General features: G+C 35.5%; 1 protein-coding gene across 6 annotated transcripts in view; it reads right to left on the minus strand.

Moving 5' to 3' along the window:
* Positions 1-885: 885 nt before the first annotated feature.
* Positions 886-14,490, minus strand: part of TRDMT1 (tRNA aspartic acid methyltransferase 1) — a 57,381-nt gene continuing 43,776 nt past the window's right edge. For 3 of the 6 annotated variants that reach the window (XM_084978706.1, XM_084978704.1, XM_084978705.1), the window contains 4 exons: positions 13,282-13,625; positions 11,013-11,070; positions 9,129-9,258; positions 886-1,439 (listed from right to left, as the gene is read on the minus strand). In XM_084978706.1, the coding sequence (XP_084834832.1) occupies positions 1,339-1,439; positions 9,129-9,258; positions 11,013-11,070; positions 13,282-13,619 (627 nt within the window). In that variant the 5' untranslated portion in view covers positions 13,620-13,625 and the 3' untranslated portion in view covers positions 886-1,338. 6 annotated transcript variants of the gene reach the window in all.

The following is a 14,490-nucleotide window of genomic DNA, read 5'->3' on the forward strand; positions in this document are numbered from 1 at the left end:
CTGCAACCTCATGGTTCCTAGCTGGATTCATCTCCACTGTGCCACGATAGGAACTCCTATTTGTCACTTGCTTTTATTACTGAATTCAAAACCACAGGATTTATGATTTATGATGCAAGTTATTCTGATTAGAGCCTTAATTCCAAGACATCTATGGAGAGGGAGAGATGAAAGTTAAAAGTTGTAAAATTCAGAGGGCAGAATTTCCTTCCTAAATTCCCATACTACATTCCTTAGAATGTAATGGCAAATTCGACTTACAGTAAGAAGCTGACAAGACAGACAAAAGCAATCCCTGAAGATAGCAAACTAAGGATGAGGATGTACAAATGATGAAGTTTTGCCCTTCAGAAGGAAGCAGAACTAAACCCAATTCCATAATGGGCACCTACATTTTCTGTGGTGTACTGAAGGAGAGGCAGTCAAGGATTTAGGATGATTATTTCTGACATTTTCTCCAGACTGTTGGATAAGGTGAATGATGGCAATTTGGGCTAAGATATTAGATGCATTTGTTCAGATAAAATAATGCTTAGAAATGATATTAAGTAAAACATTCAGTATTTTAAACAGGCAAGAATTAAAATCATTTTTGAAATGGACGAATCATTTTAAAAAAGTAAAATGAGGAATTCCCACGGTGGCTCAGCAGGTTAAGAACCTGACATGGTGTCCATAAGGATGCGGGTTCGTTCTCTGGCCTCGTTCAGTGGGTTAAGGATCTGGTGTTGCTGTAAGTGGTACAGGTCACAGATTCTGCTTGGATCCACTGTTCCTGTGGCTGTGGCGTAGGCCAGCAGCCGCAGCTCCAATTTGACTCCTAGCCTGGGAACTTTCATATGCCACAGATGTAGCCTTAGGGAAAAAAAAAAAGGTAAAATGATAGGACTCACAAGCAACTTCTTTAATTAAAAAACACAAATATATAGTTTCTTAGGTTCATACACTGTGTATTTATGACATATGATACTTTATAAAATATTCATGTACACATTAAAATTCTAATGTTCCTAAATTTGTCTATACTATAGTATTATAATAGAATATTATATATATTTACAATTTCATATGAAAATATATTCTTCTAAAGCATGACAATAATTTTCATCTTACAAAACACAGTAAAGATAAATATAAGTAAATGAAATGGAATTTTCCTAATAGACCCAAATTTCTTTCTTTTTTTTTTTTTGGTGGAGAAACTCAAGATGAAATTTCTTATTAAAGAGAGGTTAAGATAATTTAGCTGAATTTTGTCAAAATTAACTAAAAAATTTTTCAAAATTACTATTTGGATATGATGGAATACTGGAACCACCTCGCAGAGCTACTCAAAAATTACTCATACAGGATTTTGATTAGTTTAGCTACAACATGCACGTTGAGACTATTTCCAAGTAGACGATAACGCTGTTTGACTGTTATCTTCTCAGGAAATCCTAGAAAAGAGAGATAACAACTTATAAAACAATCATTTGTAATATTAACTTCCAGAGATAAAAGAATGTATTCTTTAGCAAAAGTAGTTAGTTACATAAATAAATTCCTACAGTCTCCATGAAGGTCTTAACAAATGAGAATTTAGAGCAAAAAATATCACATAATATTTCCTTGTTTACGCAATGTGGTGTTATATCACATATCAAATTATGCTCAGTTCGCAAACATGCACACATATAACATTCACAGAACTAACAGAAATGTGGGCATTAGTGTGCTTTCGGAAAAGCAGTGGTTACCATTATTTCAGTTATTTTATTTAACAAAAACCTGAAGGAGACAGAATTCATGTATTATAAAATTCACCTTTTTAAAGTGTACAATTCATTGGTCTTGTATAGTCACAGAGTTTTGGATACATCTCCACTATTTAATTCCAGAACAGTTTCATCACCTCAGAAAGAAAGCTGGCCCACAATTTACATCATACAGAGTGATGAAAGGAAAAAATTTTCCTCCATGATTAGGAACAAAACAAAAATACCCACTCTTGCCATTTTTATTCCACATAGAATTAAAAGACCTAGCCAGAACAAACAATTATGCAAGAGAAAGAAATAAAAGGAATCCAAATTGGAAAGGAAGAAGTAAAACCATCACTATGTGTAAATTACAAATTATATATAGAAAACTCTAAAAACTTTATCAAAACACAGCTAGAACAAATGAATTCAGTAAAGTTGCAGTACACAAAATTAATATACAGAAATCTGCTGCATTTCTATACACTAGCGACAAACTCCAGAAAGATAAAATAGGACAATAATCCCATTACAATCGCATCAAAAAGAATAAAATACCTAGGAATAAATTTAACCAAGGAGGTGAAAGACCTGTATGCTAAAAGCAATAAAACACTGATGGAAAAAAATGAACAAGACACAAATAAAGGTACTTCATGCTCATGAATTGGATAAATTAATACCATATTAACCAAAGCTATCTACAGATTTAATGCAATCCCTATCAAATGCTAATGGCATTTTTCATAGAAATAGAATCTATAATCCTAGAATTCATATAGAATCACAAGAGATCCCAAGTAACCAAAGCAATCTTGAAAGAGAACAAATATTGAAGCATAATAGTCCCTGACTTTAAACTACATTACAAAGCAATAGTAAACAAACCAGTATGATATTAGCATAAAAATATATATATAAATCAATGAAACAGAACAGATAGCCCAGAAATAAACCCTCACATAGGTAGTCAATTAGTTTAAGACAAGGGAGCTGAGACTATACAATGGAGAAAGGAGAGTCTCTTCAGTAAATGGTGTTGGGAGAACTAGACAGCCACATGCAAAGAATGAAACTGGATCACGGTTTTCTATCATACACAAAAATGAACTCAAAATGAGTTAAACACTTGAATATAAAACCTGAACTATAAAACTCCTAGAAGAAAACACAGGTGGTAAATTCCTTGATATCAGTCTTGTGCATGATTTTCTGGATCTGACTCTAAAAGCAGAGGCAACAAAAGCAAAACAAGAAGGACTACAACAAACAAAAAGGCACAACACAAGAAATAATCAGTAAAATGAAAAGGCAATCTACTGAACAGTGTAAAACATTTGCAAATCATATATCTGATAATGGGTTAATACCCAAAATATAACAGTCAATATCCAAACAACAAACAATAAGTTTTAAAAATAGGCAGAGGACCTGAATAAAAATTTTTCCAAAGAAAACAAACAGATGGCACATGAAAAGATGCTCAACATCACTAATCATCAGGAAAATGCAAATTCAAGCCACAATGAGGTTTTACTCCACACTTTGAGAATGGCTATTATCCAAAAGACAAGAAAAAAATGAGTGCTGGCAAGGATGTGGAGAAAAAGGAACCCTGTGCACTGCTGGTGATAATTTAAATCGATGCAGCAACTACACAAAATAATACGGATGGTCCTCAAATTATTAAAAACAGAACTACTGTATGATCCATCAATTCCACTTTGGATATTTACCCAATGAATACAAAAACACTAATTCAAAAAGATAAATGCAACCCCATGTTCACTGCAGCATTACTTAAAATAGACCAGATACGGAAAAAACCTAAATGTCCATCAAGAGATCTGGTGTGTGTGTGTGCATGTATGTGTGTATATGTATGTGTATACACACACATACATACATATAAACATCATGGAATCCTACTCAATGATAAAAAAAAAAAGAATGAAATCTTGTCACCTGCCACAATATGGATGGACCTTGAGGGCATTATGCTAAGTAAAATAAGCCAGACAGAGAATGACAAGTACTATATGACCTCACTTATAAGCGGAATCTAAAAATGAAAGCAAGAGGAGTTCCTGTCGTGGCTCAGTGGTTAACAAATCTGACTAGGAACGATGAGGTTGTGGGTTTGATCCCTGGCCTGCTCAGGATCCAGCATTGCCGTGAGCTGTGGTGTAGGTCGCAGATGCGGCTCAGATTCTGCATTGCTGTGGCTGTGGCGTAGGCCGGCGGCTACAGCTCTGATTAGACCCCTAGCCTGGGAACCTCCATATGCCACTGGTGCGGCCCTAGAAAAGAACAACAACAACAAAATAATAAAATAAAATAAATAAAAAATAGAAACGAAAGCAAGAAAACAAGCAAACTTAAAACGCCAAGGTCATAGATGTGGAAAACAGATGGGTGGTTGCATGGGTATGGGGCAAAATGGGTCAAAAGGTACAAAATTCCAGTTGTAAAATGATTAAGTCCTAGGGATGCAACATAGAGCATTGTGACTACAGTACTGTATATTTGAAAATTGCTAAGAAAGATCTTAAAAGTCCTTATCATAAGGAAAAAAAGAAAAAATTGTAAATATGTACGGTAATGTATGTTAACTAGTTTTACTATGGTGAGTGATCATTTTGCAATGTATACAAATACTGAATCATTATGTTGTAATACATATCTGAAACTAATACAACTTTATGTTAATTATATATTTCAGTAAATTTGTTTTTAAAGAATGCTGGTACCATGAGCAGTCACTCCCTGGCTCCCCTTGCTGTCCCACAACTACTTATCTACCTTCTGTTCTGTAGATGTTCCTTTTCTAAATACTTCGTATAAATGGAACCATATAATATGTTGTCTTTTGTTTCTGGCTTTTTTCACTTAGTGCTTTCAAGAAGGTTCATTTATGTTGACTCTGGAACTTCTTTTAAAGTATTCTGTTTAATACCTTAGTTCTCATTAATAATGGCATGTATTAAGAATATGTATGTTGTATATGGCTGGCTATGAAATACAGTGTAACTCAAACTTCAAGCACACCAGGAAAAATTATCTGACCCAAGGGAAGAAAATATCATTCATTTTATAACATGTACCAAAAGTTCATTCTTCTCTATGTCCAAATAATATTCTATCAAATGGGTATGTCCCATTTCATTTATCCATCCATTTATAGACATTTGGGTTTTTTTTTTCCCCTACTTTTTGATCATCATAAACATTGCTGTTATGAACATGTACATATGTATGTACGTCTAAGTTTTTGTGTGACACAGACTTTCAATTCTCTTCCATCTATGGGTGAAATCACTGGGTCACACAGTAACTCCATGTCTACCAAGAGGAACTGCCAGAATGCTTTCTCAGGCAGCTGCACCATTTCACGTTCGCACCAGCTGGGTACACAAGATTTGATTTTCCACAACCTGACCACAGTTATGTCTGTCCTTTTGCGGAGTGATATCTTACTGTGGTTTTGATTTACCTTTCCCTAATATCTAATTATGTTGAACATCTTTTCATGTGCTTATTGGCCATTTATCTATTTTCTTTGGATAAATGTCTGTGGAAATTCTTTGCCCACTTTAAATTTGGATTATTTTTCTTTTTTCTTGAGTCATAAGAGTTCTTTATATATTCTGGATATGAGCCCCTCACGGTTTTTTTAAAAAATATTCTGCTTCCACATATTGACATTCTCACATACTGAAGTTCTATTTGCTACATTATTTTTCAAAACAAAATAGCTCACAGACACTACATTTGCTGGAAAGAGACCTTACGCATACCACCATGAAAGATTCCATGCCTAACAGTGGACACTATAACCTTAGTTACAATACCAGAATTTCACATTCAGTATCCTTTGGCAAAGTAATTAAATAAAGGAAAAGAAAACCAGATAATAAAATAAAGGAAACAATTAAAAAGCATTAAAAATAGCAAAACTTCATATAGCAAAATTTTAAAACTTGATAAAAGTTGCTTAATCAACACTTGATATGATACTTACCGCAATAAAACAGTGATTACCATAATAAAACTATATTTGCAATTGAGCATGATCATAAAATTGCTATTATAAAGAGTGTATGTCTTAGACAAGCACTTTAGTCATTTCAAAAATTACTTACTTCAGAGTAATAAGAGGTATAAAAATAACACCACAAACAGCCTTTTAGACTATCCCAGGGGTGGTCTTCTGTGATACTAAGATTGTATCAGAAGGGGAGAAATGTTCGAAGACAAAGAAGTCAGATCTGTAAATTACATATGTGTGTGTGTGCATTTTACACAGAGATATTAAAATCTAAGCTTGCTTAAGGGAAAGGATTACACAATTTTTTTTTTTTAAGTTAAAAGGTGACTTTTTAAAAACCTAGGTACATTAAAAATAATAATAATCCTCAAAAACAAAGAAACCTGGAATACACAGCAGCTTTCATTCAGTAAGTGTAGGCTAGCCCTCTCCTCCAAGGCCTGCTACTAGCCATGAACTGAACCAGGACGAAATGTATGGGAGGATCAATGCAAATCCATTATTGCTGATGGACAAGCAGCTCAAAAAAAATGCCATTTCGGACCCTGGGTCAGTGATGTCAGAGGCACACATGAAGGACTGTTCTGCCACAGCTTGGTAGTAACAAGGCAAGCCTGACTATACATATATGTCATGTATTTTTTTTTAAAAGGTTAAGCAGGAATTCCTTCTGTGACACAGTGGGTTAAGAATCTGACTGCAACACCTGGGGTCACTGCAGGGGTGTGGGTTAATCCCTGGAGTGGTGCAGTGGGTTAAAGGATACAGCATTGCTGCAGCTGTGGTGTAGGATGCAGCTGTGGCTCAGATTCAATCCCTGGCCCAGGAACTTCCATATGCCATTGATGTGGCCATTAAAAAAAAAAAAAAAAAAAAAAAAGATTAAGAAATTAAAAAGGCTTTCTTAAATGTACCTCATATATACTTTCAGAGAACTTTGAAAAATCCTATTTCACCCTTTAGATATTTTAAAATACTGAAAAAAAACATTTATGAAGTAAAGGCAAAAACTTTATAAAATCAAGTAAAAGCAAATAAACATCTATCATTTAAAATATAAAAGCTGACACAGAGAAAGACAAATACCATATGATATCACCTACATCTGGTATCTAATATACAGCACAAATGAACCTTTCCACAGAAAAGAAAATCATGGACTTGGAGAATAGACCTGCAGTTGCCTGGCGGGGAGGGGGAGGGGGAGGGAGTGGGATGGATTGGGAGCTTGGGGTTAATGGATGCAAACTGTTGCTTTTGGAATGGATTAGCAATGAGATCCCGCTATGTAGTGCTGAGAACTATGTCTAGTTACTTATGATGGAGCATGATACTGGAAGAAAAAAAAATGTATACATTTATGTGTAACTGGGTCACCATGCTGTATAGTAGGAAAAAAATTGTATTGAGGAAATAACAATAAAAAAAAAAGCTGACACAAAATTTTTATTACATGTTAGAGATTATATAAACATTTTAAATATGTTGTCACTTAACAGTAACAACAACCCTATGAAGTCGATGCCGTAATTATTTCCACTTCACAGATGTGTAAACTAAGGCAGAGGGGTTTAGGTAGGGGTAGGATTCAAACTTGGTCAGTCTAACTCTGTGATCTATACTAAATTTCAGTATTATCAAAGTGACTACTACTACTTAAAAATAAGCACTTAAATAAAACTTAGAAATTAGTTATTATTAGATAGTAAATCTCTTCTCTCTATAGTACTATAGAAAGTACCTCTGATTACTCATCCTAAAAATGAAAAAAAAAAAAAAAATAACAAGGACAGTAGACCAGGAATTAAATTCCTGAGTCCAGTTCTCAACGCTTTATGATATTCTCGCCCCTTTGTGGCATAAACTAAGACAAGGAAAGCCTACATTTTTCTTTTCTTTTTTTTTTTTTTTTTGTCTTTTTTGTTGTTGTTGTTGTTGTTGTTGCTATTTTTTGGGCCGCTCCCGCGGCATATGGAGGTTCCCAGGCTAGGGGTCCAATCGGAGCTGTAGCCACCGGCCTACGCCAGAGCCACAGCAACGCGGGATCTGAGCCGCGTCTGCAACCTACACCACAGCTCACGGCAACGCCGGATCGTCAACCCACTGAGCAAGGGCGGGGACCGAACCCGCAACCTCATGGTTCCTAGTCGGATTCGTTAACCACTGCACCACGACGGGAACTCCCCTACATTTTTCTTAAATAATACTCTGCAGAATATCTGAAACTGAATGAGATCAACAACCAAGAAAAAAGCAAAGGGTACAAAATAAATCTGGTTGCTGTAATTACACTTGGAGAATTGATTACAAAGAGAGTAGTCAAATTATATTGGTAATTTGTTCCCAATATACAAAATATGCACTCCAAAACCTCATCTGCAAATCCATTATTTAGAATTTAAAACATCATCTATTTAACTCATTATGTTCTCCAAGAATGGTACTGTACTAATATTACAGCAACGTTAGATTGAGCAAAGTTTGGCTTTTCTCCATTTACGCTCCCAATCAGTTATTCAAAACACCTTTGCTCCTGTGCAGCCCTGGAAGGTGTTAGGCAGGTCTGTGTCTCTCCATTCCCCTCAGCCAGGTACCAGGAATGCAGCCACCCCAGCCTAGGAAACGGGGGCATCCAGACAGCGGAGGAAGTAGGATCAGGGAGGGGAGGGCTGCTCTAAGAAGTAAAGGCACTGTATTCAGTCTCTTAACAGCAACCACCCCTGGATTTCCTGGACTGCACAAGGCAATCACACTCTGTTGTTCTCACTCTGCAGCCATATCCTCATTTTTGTTCTTGTGGTTCCGTGCTTCAGATCCCCTCAGCTCTTGTCAGTTCTGGCATCTATGCTCTTGAGTCACCCTTGCTTTCCATTAGGAAAGCTCCTTCCTAGACCACGCTCCACTTTCTCTTTTCTTCAAACTTTGCTTTTCCTTCATAAAAGAGACAATCCTAGGGATTCTTTCATAGGATGTAGGGCAGGATTATTAGAATAGTACCCCCAGAAGCAAAAACAAATTGGAGAAAGAGATGCTAATATCAACCACCTGTGAGGAGAGGTGAGGAACTGCAGACTTGGCCCTTCTGCTTCTGCAAAGCACCTGGAGCTATCACTGGAGTAAAAGGAGACTGGGAGTAAAAGGAGAACTGAGTCGGAAAGGAATGGACTGAGGCAGGTTATAAACAGGAGGGAAGGAAAATGTCAAACATCGCACAATCAGGAAAGGAGGGCCTCTTACATCTGCGTGGGCAGGGGTTTATTCATAAAATACATGAGTCTCTAAATGAGCTTTGGGACCTTTAGTCAATTAAAGCAGGGGTCTGCAAGTATCCCACATACCGAACTCTGGAGGAAATCCAAGGAGATTTGCTATTTCTTTAGGAGTGAAAAATCGAAGTTTAAGCATTAACAATTTCATTATCTTTTCTTCTGGTGACAAACTGGTAAGGGATTTGTAGATATTCTCAATCTGTAAGAAAACATTCAAAATAACTGACAAAGTAGAGTGCAACTAGGTAAAGACAATATCATCTATTGTGAGACAGTTTAAAGATGATGGACATAGAGTCTACCACAACACATGGCAGCACAGGGCAAAATGACTCTGTGTGATGAACTGTGTAATTGGCTCAAGGGCAAGGTAAACTCTGAAAATGAACAAAAGCTTAATGGTGAATGGATCAGGATACTTTCAGTGGATGTGTCATTTTTGATCCCTCAAAAAAATTAACTCAAGAATATAAATAATAAATGACAATATAACGTGAAAGAAATACAGTGAAAGATACAAAAAAGAAACTTGGTCAACCAAGAAGTCAATTCTACAATGCAAACAAGTAGCCATTAAAATGTTTACTGTTTATCACCGGTTTTATCAAATTAAGATATTTTCTTAAAATGATAAGATATATTTAGTAAGTCTGATTTCTCAAATGCAGACATTCCTTTGCCCTGATAGGGTTTTTACAATGGGTGCACTTTATTAACAGTAAGAGTTTAAATCAATATAAGAGAAGATAATATGGGAGTTACGCTGTGGAACAGTGGGTTAAGAATCTGACTGCAGTGGAGGCACAGGTTTTATCCCCAGCCTGGCCCAGTGTTAACCCAGTTAAGGATCTGGCAATGCCACAGTTGTGGCATAGGCTGCAGCTGTGGCTCAGATTTAATCCCTTGCCTGGGAGCTTCCATATGCCAAGGGTGTGGCCAAAAGAAAGAAAGAAAAAAAGATAATGTGATTTCACTTCAAAATTATTCACAAGTATATAAAACTTGCAATATATCAAGCTTGTATTCAACCATGACACCATAAAGAATCTGCAAATGAAGTATTAATAAACAGTCTTGCTAAACAAAATTTTTTTACCTAAAAGGCATTTTTGTAGTATGTGCTTCAAAGGAAGGCTACACTAAGATATTTGTGCATAATTTTAGAGCATTTCAAATTACCCTTTATGGAATAAAAAGAAATATAAAAGGCAAGGAAAAGAAAAAAGAAGGTAAAAACATAAAACACCCTTTGCACATAAATGCATATCTAGCAACAAGAAAAAGAAATGGCTTATTTTATAGTAAATAGCTATTATATAAAAATATTCATTCTAGGAGTTCTCATCATAGCTCAGTGGAAAAGAGTCTGACTACCATCCATGAGGATGCAGGTTCGATCCCTGGCCTTGCTCAGTGGGTTGAGAATCTGGCATTACTGTGAGCTGTGGTGTAGGGTGCAGACATAGCTCAGATTCTGCATTGCATTGCTATGGCTGTGGTGTAGGCCGACAGCTAGAACTCCCATTTCACCCCTAGCTTGGGAACCTCCATATGCCATGGGTGCAGCCCTAAAAGGAAGGAAGGAAGGAAGGAAGGAAGGAAGGAAGGAAAGAAAGAAAGAAAGAAAGAAAGAAAGAAAGAAAGAAAGAAAGAAAGAAAGAAAGATATTCATTCTAATTGAACATGTAAAATTATTTTAACATCCTCAAATTTTAAGGGTTTTTTTTTGGTTTGTTTTTTCTGCACCTGCAGCATGTGGAAGTTCCTGGGCCAGTGACTGAACCCGTGCCACACTAGTGACACAAACTGTAGCAGTGAACCCAAACCACAACAGTGACCATACTGGATCCTTAACCCACTACACCACAAGGGAACGCCTCAAATTTTAAGTATTAAGCATAATTTTATTTAGAACAATTTTCAAATACTTCAGTTCTGAAGCATGCATAGTACCTGCACATCTTCTGAGGTCTGTAACACAGATCCTGTCCCTTCTATGTAGCGTCCATAACTGTAAAATTAACATAAATATTTTGTAACATTTAATCTATTTCTTAAATGAGCAAATTAATAAAACTTACATCCTCTGAAACATTCTGATATTGTCACTTAAATATACTTTGTGGTGAAAAATTTACTAGGTGAAAGACACAATAAGATCATTCTATTTAAACTTGTCAGACATTTAACTTGGTATATGTTTTGTTGTGTAAATACTATCTCATGTTATGCATTATTTGTCATTAATTTGTATTAAATGTCATTTTTAAAAATATCCACCACTAGCAAGTATGTATTTTTATGATTTTATATCCAAATGCTGTTCGCTATTGGCACACCTAAGACATTAGACGAAATGTTATGAAGGTCAAAGTTAGTTGCTGCTATTTTTTTTTTATTATTTATATATACACATTTTTTTCTACTGTACAGCATGGTGAGCCAGTTACACATACATGTATACATTCTTTTTTCTCACTTTACGTGTTCCATCATAAGTGACTATGCTGCTTTTTTTTTTTTTTTTTTTTTACAATGCTTGAGCCATCATTTCTTCTCATAAACATCAGATCCTACTCTCCAGTACCATGACATGACAAACTCACACCCACTGAATTTATGGTCTTCCGTCCTTGTACTTCCAAGGGGACAGTTCATTGTACAGAGGTATGCATCTGCCTCTTACTGTAGAACAGTATGTTTTTACTCTTTAGCATACAGCAGAGTCTTGTAAAAAAAAAAATTGTATTAAAAGTGTAAAACACCACAGAAATGATAGGTATTAGTAATATTTCTTTCCCTAAGAACATTGCCAAGCTGGCTCTTGGACATATTATTGTTCCCCAAATAGCTGAATTTAAAATCTCAATTAGAGAAACAAAATCACATCAGAGAAAAACTGTTTTCCTATATAGCATGTATTTATATGTGTCTGTGTGTGTTTATATTATCTACACCAAAATATAATTTTATAATATGGCTTCTTTTATACCATCTTTATAATTACAAAAGAATTTCAAGGTTGTTTTTTATTACAAAATTGATAAATCCGGTTTTATGAGAGTCCTAAACAGAACTATCAGACTTGGAAACAGACAACAGCTGAGTGAAGTCTTTCAAGGCAATGGAAAGCAATAAACCTGTCCCCCTGGAAGTTCAAGGACAGGATGATAAAATCAGAATGAGTCTGGGACAATATTAGAGGGACACAGTGTCTTGTGCAGACAACTAGCTAGCAGGTGAAGAGAGAAGGCTTGAATTTTCAAATCATACAACTACCTATCAAATGAGCTTGAGCGGCATTAACAAAGCAGAGGCAGGGAACTTTTACAAATTCTTCTGGAAGGATCTGAATTCCCACTTCTCTCCAGGTTTAAAAAAATGTTGAAAAATACATTAACACTTGAGAAATAATCCAAAGGAAGCCCTTTAAATGTCCGTCAATAGGTAACCAGTAAAAAAAATTATGATACACCCATACACCAAGAATAGGGAAATCCTTTACTCACAAGCGATAACATCCAAATTATGTTGTGCAATGAAAAAAAGTGCACATAAAAATGAATAAATATGTTACCATTTACTTAAGGGAAAGGGTAAAACTATACATGTATATTTAAATACACTCTCATGCACAATACCTCTGGAATATTAGCAAAGTGAAATCACCGGTTGCGTGTAGGGAGGGAAATTAGATGGCCAAGAGCTGAAATGGAAAGGAGTCTTACAATCTGAGTTCCTTATGAATTGTGAACCTCAAGAATATATTTCTTATTCAAAAAACTAAATAAAATTTAAATATGCTCTTACATGCTCCAGATTATTCCTTTTTATTTCTTGATACTAAATTTCATTTCTTGTACACTGATCATTTATTTTTGAGGTCTGATGTACTATTAAAAAAAATTAGCAATTCACCATCTACAGAAACTATGTTTCCTCTGAGGGTAGCAAAGCTCCCACTAAAGTCACTGAACAATAGCAGTAGCTTTTATGAGCTACTTTCATGGGCTGTACACACTATGTTCTGCCAGAGGAAATTTTCATTCATACATTCTATTGAAACACGAGAGGAGGCAATTAAAAGAAAAAAAAAAAACTTATTCTAGCAGAAACATTTTATAGTGTTCCTTGTTTTGAGAAGAACTAAAAGAAACAGTAGTTATAAAAAAAAACATGGTTATTTTGGATGTGCCATGAATAAATTCTCTTTAAAACCTACCCTTTCGTAAAGCACATGGATCTTCTGGAAGTGGGCTTAACAATGTCTAACAAAAGAGCATATCGGAGCAACGACTTTGGCGGTAAAAAGTACGAGTTCATGTCAATGTCATCTTCAAGAAAACCTTTTAGCATTTGCACAGAGAGATCACTGTCCTGTTGATGTTTCCTGTCAATTTCTCCTGCAGTTTCAAGCTTGAAAAGAATGGCCTCTTTTCCAGAACATTGTGCACTGCTATCCAAGCAAATATTTCGTTCAATTTTCTTTTCTTCGATTTTACTTTGTGCATCTATTGCATGTTTTTGTGGATGTTCAGATTCCATTTGGGGGAACTCCATTAGCACCTAGCATTAAGTAAAAATACATAAATTGATAAAATCTTTACTAAAAATAAAAGACAAATTAATAACATCCAGTCAACATTACACCAAAAAAACTTTAGCGTTTACAGAATTGTCATTAAAAAGAAGATTGAGAGAGTTCCCGTTGTGGCTCAGCAACTAGCATCCATGAGGACGCAGGTTCGATCCCTGGCCTTGCTCAGTGGGTTAAGGATCCGGCATTGCCATGAGCTGTGGTGTAGATCACAGATGTGGCTCAGATCCTGCCTTGCTGTGGCTGTTGTATAGGCCAGCAGCTAGAGCTCCAATTTGACCCCTAGCCTGGGAACCTCCATATGCTGCGAGTGTGGCCCTAAAAAGCAAAAAAATAAACCAAAAAAAAAAACGGAGAGAAAACTGAACCTTACTAGTATTTATACAAGTTACTACAAGTTATTCATCATATTGTGATAGGTCATCAAGCCACAGATCATTTATATGATGAAGCTACTGCTTTCTGTATTTATTAATAAAAACATTCAACAAAGCAATAGGAAGTGTGTTGAATAAAGACACAGCATTATATTTGGAAAAGAAGGTGAGAAAGCAACAGGAACATTTCCAGAAAATGTGTTTTGGATCAAAGTTTGCCATTACCCTTCATTAAAAAAAAAAAAAAAAAAAAAAAAAAAAAAAAAAAAAGGTAGAACATACCCATGATCTAAAGGAAAATTGGTAATTAAAAATGAAAGGCACTCTTCTCCCTGAAAGGTTATTTGTATTCCTGAGTTCCACAGGAAAAACTTGTTCCTGCAAAACATGTAACCTTGTATAAAGTCCTATTTTGAGAAAGAAAAAACTGTTCCAGGAATTTTTAGTGATGCAGTCT

The sequence above is a fragment of the Sus scrofa genome, chromosome 10, assembly GCF_054392235.1.
Source record: "Sus scrofa isolate SSC_HxYL_T2T_F1_AM1 chromosome 10, Sscrofa_HxYL_maternal_Yorkshire_Landrace_v2.0, whole genome shotgun sequence".
Lineage (NCBI taxonomy): Eukaryota > Metazoa > Chordata > Mammalia > Artiodactyla > Suidae > Sus > Sus scrofa.